Source organism: Panulirus ornatus, chromosome 5, assembly GCF_036320965.1.
Source record: "Panulirus ornatus isolate Po-2019 chromosome 5, ASM3632096v1, whole genome shotgun sequence".
Taxonomy (NCBI): Eukaryota; Metazoa; Arthropoda; class Malacostraca; order Decapoda; family Palinuridae; genus Panulirus; species Panulirus ornatus.
In genome coordinates this window covers 27,730,412-27,747,429 of record NC_092228.1, presented here as the reverse complement: position 1 = coordinate 27,747,429, position 17,018 = coordinate 27,730,412, and the positions used below count along the sequence as shown (strand labels likewise).

Below are 17,018 nucleotides of genomic sequence, written 5' to 3'. Positions count from 1 at the left end.
GAGGGCAAGGAATAGAGTGAATTGGATCGATGTGGTATACCGGGGTTGACGTGCTGTCAGTGGATTGAATCAAGGCATGTGAAGCGTCTGGGGTAAACCATGGAAAGCTGTGTAGGTATGTATATTTGCGTGTGTGGACGTATGTATATACATGTGTATGGGGGTGGGTTGGGCCATTTCTTTCGTCTGTTTCCTTGGGCTACCTTGCAAACGCGGGAGACAGCGACAAAGCAAAAAAAAAAATATATTTAAAGTTGGTTATATGTATATATGTAATTAAAGTTGGTTGTATGTATGATTAAAGAGCCAACAATGACTTCACCTGACCATAGCAAGAGAAAGCAGATTCAGTATTACGAAAATGTATAACCTCCTTTTCTCTCTCTAAATGTCATTTGTTCTCGTATACTCACTTTGAAAATTTCACATTTTATCCTTCCAACGATAAAAGCCTGTTGGGCACAACCATATCCTTATTTTTTTATCATGGATAAAAACTGCTTCTTTAAAGCTAGCAAGTTATATAGGTGCCACAATTATATCTCTTTTAATTATTTCAAATTTACAGGTGTTTTCTTTGTCCTAATGTTTAATGCTGTTCACGTAACTGGGATGGTTCCTCCTCCACCTATCTCTTAGCAAGAGAGGAATCAGAAGACTTCAACTTGCCATTTCACAAGGCATCTTCTCCATACAACCATTCCTTTCTGTCAGCTGTAAAGTTGTTGGCCTTCCTTTGTTCTCCAGGTATTATTTTGGCCGCTGATCTTGTGAGCTGTCTGCATCTGTGTATCACAGCCACCAAGGATTGGACCTGTATATTGCACATGCCATTTGCTTCCTATAGATTCTGTGTGAAGACCAGCCACATGAGGATTGACTATTGTGATACCTCCTAGAACAACAAAGATGGAGAAACTTCCCATTTTTATCTGTCCTGCTGTAGTTTCATTTGAAACACTATTTTTATTGATAACTTTGTTATCTTAAACTGCCAAGTGGCTGTCCAAATATTTCTGCCTCATGGAGGAAGCAGCAAACAAATGACAGACGAGGGTATCCAGTTCTTTCACATAAGAGCCACAGACCTGTACGCAACAGCTTCGGATTCTTAGATGATGACAGTACATATTATAATTTCATTTTCATATATTAAAAATAGGTGGCATTCATGAATAATACATTTCCTTAATCAGGCTATATAGGATTGAATTTAGACTATTTTGCATCTTAAAGAATAAGTCTGTTGCAAGGTTTCACATTTCTACTTGATTGTCATAGATTTTAATGGGATGAAGATGAAGGGCTTGTGATTCCTTATCTTTATCCAACCCCATACCAGTATTTACTTCATACTCAACCTCATTGTTAATTGTGTCATAACTATCAGTACGACTACTTCTGATTTTATAGTTAGTCCTGATTTTATAGTTAGTCCCTAACTATCAGTACGACTAACTTCTGAACTTATAGTTAGTCCCTATCAGTACGACTAACTTCTGAACTTATAGTTAGTCCCTAACTATTAGTACAACTAACTTCTGAACTTATAGTTAGTCCCTAACTATCAGTACGACTAACTTCTGAACTTATAGGGACATAGTTAGTCCCTGACTATCAGTACAACTAACTTCTGATTTTATAGTTAGTCCCTAACTATCAGTACGACTTACTTCTGAACTTATAGTTAGTCCCTAACTATCAGTACAACTAATTTCTGAACTTATAGTTAGTCCCTAACTATCAGTACGACTAACTTCTGAACTTGTAGTTAGTCCTGTCTGGACTCCTCAGCTTTTGACGGGATCCTAGCTAATCACTTCTTGACAGACTGTGAAGAATTATCCATAAATTTTCACACAGGATGGTTTTGATGTCTTTTCCATGCCATGTTCCCAAAACTTTCTACTTGAACTACATAATTCCTAAGTCCTGAGACTTCCACTAGTGAACTACATAATTCCTAAGTCCTGAGACCTCCACTAGTTTTCCTTCATCCCTCTCTGCTCCTTTTCCAAAAATTTTAGCATGTTCAGCATCACCTACTTGAAATGTTTTATTGCCATTATGTGACAGCTGATTATCAATTGTAGACGATGATTTCTTTTTCATTGGTTTAAGTTTGACTGATTCTACCTATCCCAAAAATCCCTATTGGACATTAGTTCAGTTGGTGGATGGCTTTCCAGCTGAGGAATGAACCGTTTTCAATGAGTTGTATGAATATATACAAATTTTAGTATTAAGAGATTCCACTGTAAACTTTTTCAAGCCTTCCTTAAATTTCTTATAGCTGTCGCTGCAAGACCATTTGAAGAAGAATTTTAAGAAGCTGGAGTTGTGCTTGCTCCCATTTTTAAGGAAGAATAATCCCATCCCATTACACAGACTTTGCACTATTATCTCAAACTATTTTATCTAGCAATCCATTGTTACAGAAAATTTCCTTAACACATCAGTAGTGACTGTAGAATTTATAGAATTAGTTGCCAAGACAACCAGTAATTTTGCCCAAGTCTACAGTTACTACAAGAATATACTTATCATCAGTGTGACCTCCATAATCTGGATGCAGTGTAGACCAAAATTTTCCTCAGTATAGCTAGTTATGAAATGCAGCCTGAAGTTTATTGAAATGTTTACAGCATATCTGTACTGATTTGTCTTAGGCCACCACATACAATTTCATGCTGAGGTTTTCATGGCATTCATGTCATTATTACCAAAATATGATGTTCTAAGATTTTTACATCTCAGTTTGCAATGAGTAAAACTATTTCTGTACCATTTTGCATGATTATGAAGACTGAGATCTGACTTAACTGATACTCACTCAGAATGTTGCGAGTTATTGTCAGACTAGCCAAATTTTATGCAAGAAATCTGTTGTGTCAAAATTGCATCCCCACAAGTTAAGTTAGTTTGAAAGGAAATATCTCTGAATACAAGTGAATTAACAAGCTCAACATACTGCAAAGGATCATTTGATTCAAATTCACCATCAGTGGGTGACTGACTTAATGCCCTCTTCTGTCACGTTTTCCTTGATGTGTAAAGCAAGTGATAATCAAACGATGTGTAAAGCAAGTGATAACCAAACAATGCGTAAAGCAAGTGGTAATCAAATTGGGACAGTAACAAAGCCCATCATTGAATCCTTGTATTAGCAGTAAATGGAATTTGTCTTCTAGAACATGTTTACCTTCACCAATTAACCAAAGTTTAGTATCATACACTAATGCTAAATCCTCTATCAAATTGAGAGTCGTCGTTCTCAACTGGGAAGGATTATTTTCCTTTAAAGTATATTGTTTTTATTTCTTGACCATCCACATTTTGCACAAAATTATAACCTTTACCTCCTGATGAAGCATGAACTTCATTAACAGTGAATTCTGTCATTCAGAACTAATTAACATCATGAAATTTAGTGAATCATTCTTAACACATTGAAAAGCTATCCTTTCCACAAAAGCCCACTTAAAACCAGCACCTTTGGTAATTTGTAGAGGGGAAAAATGTGTAACAGGTCTAAATTACTATTTGACCATTCCAAGAAATTGCTATACCAACAATACATTGGGAGGAGAAGATTTCTTAGAGATGGTTTGATCCTTTTACCCAAAATATGGTAACCCAAACTCTCAAATGACTTAGTCATTCAGCACTGACTGACTTTTAAAAATTTGTGCATTTGATCCTGCAAAATCTTGAAAACATTTTTGTCTTATATTCATTTTTTGTTGAAAACATTTTTGTCTTATGTTCATTTTTTGTTGATCCCGCTGATATCATCCAAATAGGAAGCCACAGTATAAGCCAAGAACTAAGAAATATAACTGGAAAATAGCTGTGGACGAGGAGCAACAGTGACCTCTCATTGTTAAACAAACTTCTATGAATATTAATAACGAAAAACTCAATGGCATTTGCAAACAAGCATTCTGTAAGTCCTATTTTTTTAAACAATTTACCCTTCTTTAGAAATTAATACCTATGGCAAATGAGCTCTCTTTTTTAGCCTTTAAAACAGGAAATATAGTTGCTGCCCATTTACCGTAAGAAACAGGTTTGATTATACCTCTTGCTGTAAGTTGGTTTAAAGCAACCTCTGCCATTACCTTATGGTGAAATGGAACAGTACGAGCCATCCTAAACTTACGAGAAACAGAACTATTGAGCTACATTTTTGCTATAATGGTTGAAATAGGTTGAATAGGATCCCCTGAATAGTTGTCATCTGCACTGCGTACTCTGTTCATTTTTGAGGATTCATACACTTAAGCTCAGTAAATTCATCCTTTCTTTATTTTCTTTATTAGAATTTTGCTACAAAATCCCAAGGAATTTTTACAATTTATAACAAAGTGACTGGGTAACACTTAAACCATTATATTACACAACCTTACCTAGCACATTTGTATGCAAATTATCATAAGCATGTAATCTCTTAATACATTGCTCCGCATCTCATTTCAAGGACTGAACACACTCTTTTGTTGTCTTGAAACCTTTGCACATATCAGTCTCAAATGGAACTTAATCCGTGGTGATCTTAAATTAGAGCTGTTCTGTCTTTGCTGGAAGCACTGGCTGTTAAAAATTTTTCATCAATTTTTTCAAAACCAAGTTCACAGTTGTTTACTCCATAATCACCTTTTTTGGTGTGTTAATTGGTCTTAACTTTAGAATTTTTTATCAGGAAGGCTTATCTTCATTCCTTAAACTTTTCAGAGCTTCCTTACATATCTTTTTCTAGTGGCCTTTTTTCATAAGAAAAGTTGTAATTGAGATCTTTATACTTTATGCTATGACAGAAAAAGCAACGATATTTGCAAGGTTTTAACATTGATTGCCTTAATCATTTGAATTTTTTTTTTTTTCTTTTTTTTTTGTCGCTGTCTCCCGCGTTTGCGAGGTAGCGCAAGGAAACAGACGAAAGAAATGGCCCAACCCACCCCCATACACATGCCTTGATTCAATCCACTGACAGCACGTCAACCCCGGTATACCACATCGCTCCAATTCACTCTATTCTTTGCCCTCCTTTCACCCTCCTGCATGTTCAGGCCCCGATCACACAAAATCTTTTTCACTCCATCTTTCCACCTCCAATTTGGTCTCCCTCTTCTCCTCGTTCCCTCCACCTCCGACACATATATCCTCTTGGTCAATCTTTCCTCACTCATTCTCTCCATGTGACCAAACCATTTCAAAACACCCTCTTCTGCTCTCTCAACCACGCTCTTTTTATTTCCACACATCTCTCTTACCCTTACGTTACTTACTCGATCAAACCACCTCACACCACACATTGTCCTCAAACATCTCATTTCCAGCACATCCATCCTCCTGCGCACAACTCTATCCATAGTCCACGCCTCGCAACCATACAACATTGTTGGAACCACTATTCCTTCAAACATACCCATTTTTGCTTTCCGAGATAATGTTCTCGACTTCCACACATTCTTCAAGGCTCCCAGAATTTTCGCCCCCTCCCCCACCCTATGATCCACTTCCGCTTCCATGGTTCCATCCGCTGCCAGATCCACTCCCAGATATCTAAAACACTTCACTTCCTCCAGTTTTTCTCCATTCAAACTCACCTCCCAATTGAATTGACCCTCAACCCTACTGTACCTAATAACCTTGCTCTTATTCACATTTACTCTTAACTTTCTTCTTTCACACACTTTACCAAACTCAGTCACCAGCTTCTGCAGTTTCTCACATGAATCAGCCACCAGCGCTGTATCATCAGCGAACAACAACTGACTCACTTCCCAAGCTCTCTCATCCCCAACAGACTTCATACTTGCCCCTCTTTCCAAAACTCTTGCATTCACCTCCCTAACAACCCCATCCATAAACAAATTAAACAACCATGGAGACATCACGCACCCCTGCCGCAAACCTACATTCACTGAGAACCAATCACTTTCCTCTCTTCCTACACGTACACATGCCTTACATCCTCAATAAAAACTTTTCACTGCTTCTAACAACTTGCCTCCCACACCATATATTCTTAATACCTTCCACAGAGCATCTCTATCAACTCTATCATATGCCTTCTCCAGATCCATAAATGCTACATACAAATCCATTTGCTTTTCTAAGTATTTCTCACATACATTCTTCAAAGCAAAGTTGAAATTTATTTCTACAAAATTCTTTTTCCATCTTTATGATTTTCTCTGAAATTATAGATTCCCTACTTTGATTGTAATTTACCACCACCAAAATAAGGAAATACACTTTATGGTCCTGAGCCATGAACATTTGAACTCTTATCCTGGGATCAAGTTAGTCTCTAAAGTTACAGTCTGTAGCCAGAGCCTTGACTTTATTGTATGGCATATACAATGATGCGCATACATTTCCTAGAATACTGAAAATGTGTCTACCAAAATTAGTGGGACACTTTTAGTTGCTTCAGTTTTTCCAAGATAATTATAATTGCCCTCCAGCAAACATAGCTGAAGCTCTAAGGAGAGTCTAGATGAATCAGGACATTAGATGTTAACCAGTAGGGTAGCCATGGCCAACATGAACAAAAAATTTGAAGCATGCTCAAACATTCTCACAGTGGCAGTCATGATCCATTGTTGCTACTGCTGTGCCATGGCTTAACATCATCACTGCTGTTGTAGTTTCATTAGAAGGACTTCAGATTTGTTTGCCACTTTATTAACTTAAGCCATATATATATGGGGACTTCACACACCCCTTCCGCAGACCAACTTTCACTGGGAACCAATCCCATTCCTTTTTTCCTACACGTACATATGCTTTATATCCTTGGTAAAAACTTTTCGCTGCTTCTTGCAGCTTACCTCCCACACCATATACTCTTAAGACCTTCCACTAAGCATCTCTGTCAACCCTATCATATGTTCTCTCCAGAACTAGATCCATATGTACATATACATATCAACATATACACATAATCATACATATACATAAATACACATGTACATATTCATACTTGCTTGCCTTCATCCATTCCTGGCACCACCCCACCCCACAGGAAACAGCATCACTGCCCCCTGCATCAGCGATGTAGTGCCAGGAGTACAGACAAAAAATGCCACATTTTTCCACTCTTAGTCTTTAGATGTTATGTGCAGTGCACCAAAACCACAACTCCCTATCCACATCCAGGCCCCACAGACGTTTACCTCAGACATTTCACATGCCCTGGTTCAGTCCATCGACAGCATGATGACCCTGGTATACCACATTGTTCCAAATCACTCTTCTCCTTGTACACCTTTCACCCTCCTGCATGTTCAGGCCCCAGTCGCTCAAAATCTTTTTCACTCCATCCTTCCACCTCCAATTTGGTCTCCCACTTCTTGTTCCCTCCACCTCTGATGCATATATACTCTTTGTCAGTCTTTCCTCACTCATTCTCTCCATATGTCCAAACCATATGAACACATCCTCTTCTGCTCTCTCAACCATACTCTTTTTATTTCCACACATCTCTCTTACTCTTTCTTTACTTACTCAATCAAACTACCTCACACTACATATTGTCCTTAAACACTTCATTTCCAACACATCCACCCTCCTCTGCACAACCCTATCTATAGCCCACGCCTCACAACCGTGTAACATTGTTGGAACTACTATTCTTTCAAACACCCATTTTCAGTCTCTGAGATGATGATGTCTCCTCACATTCTTCATGGCTCCCAGAACCTTTGCCTTTTCCCCCACCCTATGACTCTTTTCCATGGTTCCATCTGCTGCTAAGTCCACTCCCAGATATCTGGAACACTTCACTTCCTCCAATTTTTCTCCTTTCAAACACATCTCATCTAACTTGTCTTTCAACCCTGCTGAACCTAATAACCTTACTTGTATTCCCAGTTGCTCTCAACTTTCTCCTTTCACACACTTTTCCCAAACTCAGTAACCAACTTTTGCAGTTTCTCGTTTGAATCAGCCACCAGTGCTGTATTATCAGCAAACAACAATTGACTCACTTCCAAGGCTCTCTCATCCTCAACAGACTGCATACTCACCCCTTTCTCCAAAACTCTTGCATTTGCTTCCCTAACCACCCCATCCATAAACAAATTAAACAACCATGGAGACATCACACACCCCTGCCACAGACCGACCTTCACTCTCCTTTTTTCCTACACATACACATGCCTTACATCCATGGTAAAAACTTTTCAAAGCTTCTTTCAGCTTACTTTCCACACCATAAAATCATATGATCTTCCACAAAGCATCTCTATCAACCCTATCGTATGTCTTCCCCAGATCCATAAATGCCACATACATATCCATGTATGTCTCCATTTATTTCTCATGCATTCTTCAAAGCAAACACCTGATCCACACATCCTCTGTCACTTCTGAAACCACACTGCTCTTCCCCAATCTGATGCTATGTTCATGCCTTCACTTTCTCAGTCAGTACCCTCCCATACAATTTTCCAGGAATACTGAACAAACTTATACCTCTGTAGTTTGATCACCCTCCTTTGTCCTCTTTGCCTTTGTACAATGGCACTATACACGAAATTCAGCAATCCTCAGGCATTTCACCACCATCCTTACATACGCTAAATATCCCTACCAACCAATCAACAACACAGTCACTCTCTTTCTTAAGTTCAATGGCAATACCATCCATAGTATTTTCCTGATTTAGATACAATTGCTCTCTCTCTTCACTCTTGTGTTTCTGTTGTTCTTCATGGAAGGTGCACATGTCACAGAAATTTTGGATATATCTGTATTTCCTGGGAATAGGGGGAGAAAGAATACAGCCTGTGTATTCCTGCATACCTTAGAAGTGAGTTAGAGGGGTGGGGGCAGGTGATGGGAAATCCTCCCTTCCTGAATTACTTTCCAACAGAAGGAATAGAGGAAGGAGCCAAATGAGGAATTTCCCCTCTAGGGCACTGTCATCTGTTCTTGATGCTGCCTTGCTTACATGGGAAATGGCGAGCATATGTGAAGATATATGTATTTCTGTAATATATTCATGAAAATGTAACATATCTTAAGATAACTTAGTTTTACCTTTTAGTATTATCTTAAACACTCCAGCTATTATATTTCTCGATTCTCCTGACTATTATAAAGCTTTCAGATTCCCAGCATATGCAATATTTCTAATGGTAATCTACATTTTTGAACTTGATTTTTCTTTGTTTTTGTTATATGCTCATTTAGTGATTATTTCAATGCTGAATTGTAATGTAGAAAACAACCATAATGGTATTCGTGTGATTGTAAAAAGGAAACATTACTTTGTATAGCATTTTGGTACTGAAGACATCTTTGCTTTCAGCACCTCCAGTCTGTCCATACATCAGCACTTGATAGTTCCAAATCTGAAGAGCCACAAGCAAAATATTTTCCACCCGTAAAGACACCCATGTTACCCAAGGACACATTTAAGGGCAAAACTGCTTTTATCACTGGAGGCGGGACTGGCCTAGGAAAAGGAATGGCTACTATGCTTAGTTATCTTGGAGCAAATGTTGTCATTGCTGCAAGGTTAGTACCAAGTCAAAGCATATGTTTTTTTTTTAACATGGCAGTATAGATAGGGCACAATATTCTAGGGTGTTTGTTGATTTAGTGTATTTTTGATATGTGTTTTGCGGTATGTGATTTATGTTAAATGTGGAAATCATAATTACACCATACTGTAAGTCGTGGGCATCGTAGTTTATTGTGTATTATACTGCTTCCTTGTTGAGGCCCATGGCAGGGGCACTGTTTTACTGTGTGATTGCTCTTTGTGCATTGTAGGTGGAAATTTTAAACTTGTGATGCATGCATGTATGTACCTCAAACTAGGTATAAAAGTATGTTACCAATCTATACGGTATAGAGAGAGAGTTTTACAATTAAGAGGCCTTTTCTCGTAACCTTTTTCCTGTGGATGGTTCCTCTATACACTGCAGAAGGTACAGAGAGAGAGTCCCATTTCGAGAGATGGTGCACATGGTTTTGGAATGTAAAGGTTGATTTTAGAGCTTTCTACTGCCACCCATTATGTGATGTGAAAGAGACATAGGGATTGACATTTTGCCAAGTCTGTTGCCAGAGCTGCATGTCAGAAGAAACAGTGAGACAGAATCAAATTTTCTGGTGGCAAATTGATTAACTGTCAAGAATATGGATAAGAAAATGTTTAGTAAGCTTTTCCCAGATCAAAACAAGGTTATGCATCTCAGATATGGTCACTCCATGTAAAGGTAGGTAGTATAGTTGGTGAGCAGTCAATGACCAGAGAGGTATATTGCCCGTGCTACCTACCTAGGTATTGGGAGGATGAGTGACAGCTATGTAGTGAGCCAACTTTTCACTGGCTCTCATGGTGCACTTCTCTGAACCATGGAGCTGTGTTTTCTTTCATCCTAGGCAGGAACATTAGGGAAAAGTCGTTGTCGGAACATTGGGAAGGAGCCTCTGCACTAAAGGCCAAGAAGTGGCACTAGAGTTCACTTAGTTATGGAGACTCTATTGGCTTGGCCACCCCCTTGAGGGAGTTCCAGGTGGGAACAGGCATCAGAAATACAGATAGATAGTAAGATTATTTGTATGTGTGAAGAGGGAACATTGTATATTAGTAAAATAAAGTTAAAATTCGCAAAGGTGTTGCACAACAGGGTCACATGTTCTGACACCCACCAACCTGGACTGAGATTGGAAACTAATGGGTTATTCCATTACATCCCACAATCATTACATTGGGTCCATAACTTACCAGACTAAAATTGTGAACAAACAAAACTCACTGATATGTCTGTTAGATCCCAAACTTAGTCTGGTAGGGTCCAGAAGGCTCATTAGGGGCCAAATTTTAGTACGCTGAAGTCTGTTAGAATGGGAGTTTACTGTAGCCAGCTGTTTTTTGAAAGAAGTGAATACTGCAGTATAAAGGGGGAGGAACAGAGAAACCTGGGAAAAGATATTGTGGACAAAGCAAAAGAAAATACAAGATTTTTCTATAAGTTCATTTTTGGTCAAAGCAGCTGATCAGGCTTGGAGATGCAGAAGGAATGATTATTATGGATGAGGTAGAAGTATACAGGGAACTGAGTGATAAGTTTAAGTGGAAGAGTTTGTGGGGGAATCATTCAATCTTATGAAGGTATCAATTTTCAGGCGGCTTCCTGTCTTAGAGGCAACTGCTAATGAAATATCAAAACAAACTGGGAACTCTGTTCATGCTGTCCAGATGGATGTTCGTGATCCTGCGGCCGTAGCAGCTGCTTTTGATTCTTGTGAAGCTAAGTTTGGCCTTCCCAACATCATCATCAATAATGCTGCAGGAAACTTTATATCAGTAAGTGGCAAAATTTGTGTCAATGTCATTGTGTGTCTATTTTGTATAACCTTTTCACCAGAAATAAGAATTATCTCGAGACGTCATTAATTGCATGACAATTGAATATTTCTAGTACAGTTGTGAAAATTTTTTTATACTGATATTTTTAATACCTAATTGCTTTGTCCGATATATGAAATAATATTCTTTCATATGTTTTCATTACTTCTCACATGGGCAAGGTAGCATCGGAAGTAGATGAACTAGCCTTACAGAAAAAATCTTACATGGCTCCTTCCTTTGTTCTTTCAATGTGGATATTTTGGCTGTATTCTTCTTTTTCCTATCCCAAGGATAGAATATGATAATATGGTGTAATAACATCACTTTATCTGTTCCTAGCACTGCCTTGACATGTGGGAAAGGATGGATAATCATGAAATAAATCTAGAAATAGGAGAAAATGAACACTACCCACATACCTACTACTTGTAGAAAGCAGCTTGGGGAAGATGGCTGGAAATACTCCCCCCATGTATCATGATGACTCTCTAAAACTCAGAACAGGAGCCAAAGTAATTGTTTTTTCCTTTAAGGATTGGTTGTCTCTTTCTGATCTTACCTTACTAAAGCATTTAAAAGCATAGAGATAAAAAAGAATAAGGTATTCTTTCAAGCCGAGAAGATTGTTCTTTTAACAGTCCTACAGCTTAGTCTGGATGAGAAGAGTCAATCATTCCATTGTACTTGTCATTTTAATGACCCTGGACTTTGCCAGTTGAACATTCCTGAACCATTAACCTTGAAGTTAGTTTTGCTCAGAGCCAGCAGAACTTCTCTTTTCTTTTCATCCTTGTGATGACCATGCACATTTAGACCTGTTGGTCTGAGCCAATGAGAAAAAATCCTCACTTGACTCTTTTCATTATTCCTTCTTTTTTCATACTTGGTTGCCATTTCCCATTTTAGTGAGGTAGCTCCAGAAACAGATGAGAAAAAGGCCACATATGCATGCATCCATTCTCTACCTGTTGTATAATTCACTGAAACTTCCGCTCCTTATCCATAACCAGGCCCTACAGACCGTACCATGGTGTACCCTGGACACTTCACATTACCTGTTTCAGTCCATTGACAGCACTAAACCCCATTATACTACATCTTTTCAGTTTACTCTCTTCCATGCACGCCTTTCACCCTCCTGCATGTTTAGGCCCCAATTGCTCAAAATCTTTTTCACAAGATCCTTCCATCTCCATTTGGTCTCTCTTTTCACCTTGTTCCCTCTACTTCTGACATGTATATTCTCTTTGTCTATCTTTCCTTATGCATTCTCTCCATATGTCCAAACCATTTTTACCCACATCCTTTTCTGCTATCTCAGCCACACTTTTTTTATCGCTACACATCTCTTACCTTGTCACTACTTACTCGATCAATCCACCTCACACCACCTATTGTCCTCATACATTTCATTTCAAACACTTCCACTTTCTTCTGCTCAGCCTTGTTTATAGTCCATGCATTACATTTATATAATGTTGGAACTACTGTTCCCTCAAACATACCCATTTTTGCTCTTCCAGATTACATTCTGTCTTTCCGCACATTCTTCATCGCTCCCAGAACCTTCACCCCCTCTACCCTATGACTCACTTCCACTTCCATGGTTCCATTTGCTGCCATATCCACTCCCAGGTATCGAAAACAAATCACTTCCTCCAAGTTTACTTTATTCATACTCACACTCCAACTAACCCGTCCCTCAACCCTGCTAAACCTAACACTCTTACTTTTGCTCACATTCACTCTCAACTGTATCCTTTCAAATGCTCTTCCTTTCAGATACTCTTCCAAACTCAGTCACCAACTTTTGCAGTTTTTCACAAGAATCTGCCACTAGGGCTGTATCATCAGCAAACAAAAACTGACTCCATACCCAGGCACTTTCATCTGCCACAGGTTGTATACTCACCCCTCTCTCCAAGGCTCTTGTATTTACCTCCCAAACCACCCCATCCATAAACAAATTGAACAACCATGGGGACATCACACACCTCTGCTGCAGACCGACCTTCTTATGATACTATTCACTTTCCTTTCTTCCTGTTCGTGCACAGCCTTACATCCTTGATGAAAACTTGCTGGTTCTAGCAGCATACCTTCCACATCATATATTCTTAAGACCTTCCACAAAGCATCTCTGTCAACTGTATTATATTCTTTCTCAAGATCCATAAATGCCACATACAGATCCATATTTTTCTAATTATTTCTTACTCTCAGTCTTTAAAGCAAACACCTGAACCACACTTCCTCTACCACTAATGAGGCCATGCTACTCTTCCCCAATCTGATGCTCTGTACATGCCTTTACCCTCTCAATCATTACCCTCCCATACACCGTACCAGGTATACTCAACAGGCTTAGACCTCTTTAGTTTGAACACTCATCTTTATCCCTCTTGCCTTTATTTATACGTGCATTCTTCAGATCCTCAGGCACTTTACCATGATCCATTCATACTTTGAAAATCGGTGCTAACCAACAAACTACACCAACACCCCCCTCTCCATGAATGCAACTTTACTCTCCTCTCCAGCTGCTCTGTCATCAAACATATTTAACAGTCCTTCAAAATACTCCATCTCCTCCTCACTTCATCACTGTCTCTTATCACTTTCCCTTTTGCCTCTTTTGCCGATGTTCCTATTTGTTCTCGTCTTTTTGACATTACTTACCTCCTTTCAAAACATTTTTTTATCCTCTCTAAAGTTTACTGATACTCTCTCGTCCCAACTCTCATTTAAACTTTTTCAACACATGCACCTTCCTCTTGACCTCCTGCTGCTCTCTCATATACATCCCCCAATTATGAGCACTCCTCTGCAAGTGCTTCCCAAATGCCTCTTTTTCTCTTACTCTTGCACCTTTATATATTCATCCCACCACTCTTTTCCCTTTCTAATCTCCCCACCTCGCACCTTTCTGGTGCCACATGCATCTCTTGCATATGCCATCACTGCTTCCCTAAATACCTCCCATTCCTCAGCCTATCTCCCTGCTTTGTTTACTCTCACCTTTTCCCATTCTACACTTCTGTTTTTTCTTTTCCAAGCTCACTTACTCTCACAACTCTCTTCTCTGACATTGTTTCCTCTTATTTGAGAACCTCTAGAAATCTTCACCCTCACCCCACAACATAGTGATCAGACATCCCACAAGCTGCCTCTCTCAGCACATTTACATCCAAAAGTCTTTCTATCAGTTAATGTGTAATCCAATAATGCCCACTGACCATCTCTCCTCTTCACATACATATGCTTTTGTATATCTCTCTTTTTAAACCAGGTATTCCCAGTGACTAGTCCTTTTTCAGCATGCAACCCCACATGCTTTTCACCACTTCCATTCATAGCACTGAATATCCCATGCCCACTATTATACCCTAAACTGCCACATTGCTCATCTCTGCATTTAAAATCACCCATCACTAATACACGTTCTTGTGCACCAAAACTACTGACACACTCACTCAGCTGCTCCCAGAACACTTGCCTCTCATGATCTTTCTTCTCTTGACTGGGTGTATCAGCACTGATAGTCACCCATCTCTTGGTAACCTTTTTCAATTTTACACTAGAATTTATTTCATTGCATTCTATCACACACTCCTACAACTCCTGCTTCGGGAGTAGTCCTACTCCTTCCTTAGCTCTTGTCCTCTCGCTAGTCCCTGACTTTACCAAGACATTTCGAAACCATTCCTCTCCTTTTCTCTTTAGCTTAGTAGTATTCAGCCAGAACATACTACCTATATCTCCTCTCTTCTCATCTTGGTTACATCCACACACATTTAAACACCCCAATATGAGACCTTAAGGAGGAGGAGCACTCTCTGTTTGGCTCCTTCTTGTGTCCCTTCTTTTAGAAATTAAAATATGAGAAAGGGGGAGGGTTCCAGCCCCCCACTCCCACCCCATTTAGTTACCTTCTATGACATTCAGGCAATATGGGGGTAAACATCTTTCTCCCCAACTCCTACCTACATACAGAAAATGATGATATTAGATGATATTCAGCCTTCCACTCTAGCTCATCTTGATTGCCTTATGTGACACGTAGGATATACTTAGGTAGAATTTAGATTTTGTATATACTTGATTGCTGTTTCCCTTGTTAGCGAGGTAGCCCTGGGAAACAGATGAAGAAAGGTGTATCCACTCACATACTCATATATATATATATATATATATATATATATATATATATATATATATATATATATATATATTTTTTTTTTTTTTTTTTTTTTCATACTATTCGCCATTTCCCGCGATAGCGAGGTAGCGTTAAGAACAGAGGACTGGGCCTTTGAGGGGGAAAAAAAAAAAAAAAAAAAAAAAAAAATGGGTATGTTTGAAGGAATAGTGGTTCCAACAATGTTGTATGGTTGCGAGGCGTGGGCTATGGATAGAGTTGTGCGCAGGAGGATGGATGTGCTGGAAATGAGATGTTTGAGGACAATGTGTGGTGTGAGGTGGTTTGATCGAGTGAGTAACGTAAGGGTAAGAGAGATGTGTGGAAATAAAAAGAGCATGGTTGAGAGAGCAGAAGAGGGTGTTTTGAAGTGGTTTGGGCACATGGAGAGAATGAGTGAGGAAAGATTGACCAAGAGGATATATGTGTCGGAGGTGGAGGGAACGAGGAGAAGAGGGAGACCAAATTGGAGGTGGAAAGATGGAGTGAAAAAGATTTTGTGTGATCGGGGCCTGAACATGCAGGAGGGTGAAAGGAGGGCAAGGAATAGAGTGAATTGGAGCGATGTGGTATACCGGGGTTGACGTGCTGTCAGTGGATTGAATCAGGGCATGTGAAGCGTCTGGGGTAAACCATGGAAAGCTGTGTAGGTATGTATATTTGCGTGTGTGGACGTATGTATATACATGTGTATGGGGGGGGGTTGGGCCATTTCTTTCGTCTGTTTCCTTGCGCTACCTCGCAAACGCGGGAGACAGCGACAAAGTATAAAAAAAAAAAAAAAAAAAAAAAAAAAACGTATATATACAAATATTTTTTTGTATATAACTATTATACTTGATCATCGATTCCTGCATTAGCAAGGTAGCACCAGGAAACAGTTGAAGCAAGGCCCATTCACTCATATACACACATATAAACTTACATGTACATATACATACCAAGGATGTAAGGCATGTGTACAAGTAGGAAGAGAGGAAAGTGATTGGTTTCCAGTGAATGTCAGTTTACAGCAGGGGTGCGTGATGTCTCTGTGGTTGTTTAATTTGTTTATGGATGGGGTGGTGAGGGAGGTGAATGCAAGAGTTTTGGAGAGAGGGACAAGTATGCAGTCTGTTGTGGATGAGTGCTTGGAAAGTGAGTCAGTTGTTGTTTGCTGATTATACAGTGCTGGTGGCTGATTCAGGTGAGAAACTGCAGAAGCTGGTGACTGAGTTTGGTAAAGTGTATGAAAGAAGAAATCTGAGTGTTATTAGGTTATTAGGTTCAGTAGGGTTGAGGGACAAGTTAATAGGGAGGTAAGTTTGAATGGAGAAAAACTGGTGGAAGTGAAGTGTTTTAGATATCTGGGAGTGGATTTAGCAGCGAATGGAACCATGAATGCGGAAGTGAGTCGCAGGATGGGGAAGAGGCGAAGGTCCTGGGAACATTGAAGTATGTGTG

General features: G+C 39.3%; 1 protein-coding gene across 1 annotated transcript in view; it reads left to right on the top strand.

Annotated features, from left to right (window-relative positions):
- LOC139748643 (2,4-dienoyl-CoA reductase [(3E)-enoyl-CoA-producing], mitochondrial-like) overlaps positions 1-17,018 on the top strand; it is a 79,186-nt gene that overhangs the window by 21,956 nt on the left and 40,212 nt on the right. The window contains exons 2-3 of the mRNA XM_071661875.1: positions 9,323-9,531; positions 11,152-11,332. Coding sequence (XP_071517976.1) covers positions 9,323-9,531; positions 11,152-11,332 — 390 coding nt within the window. The remainder of the gene's footprint in view (positions 1-9,322; positions 9,532-11,151; positions 11,333-17,018) is intronic.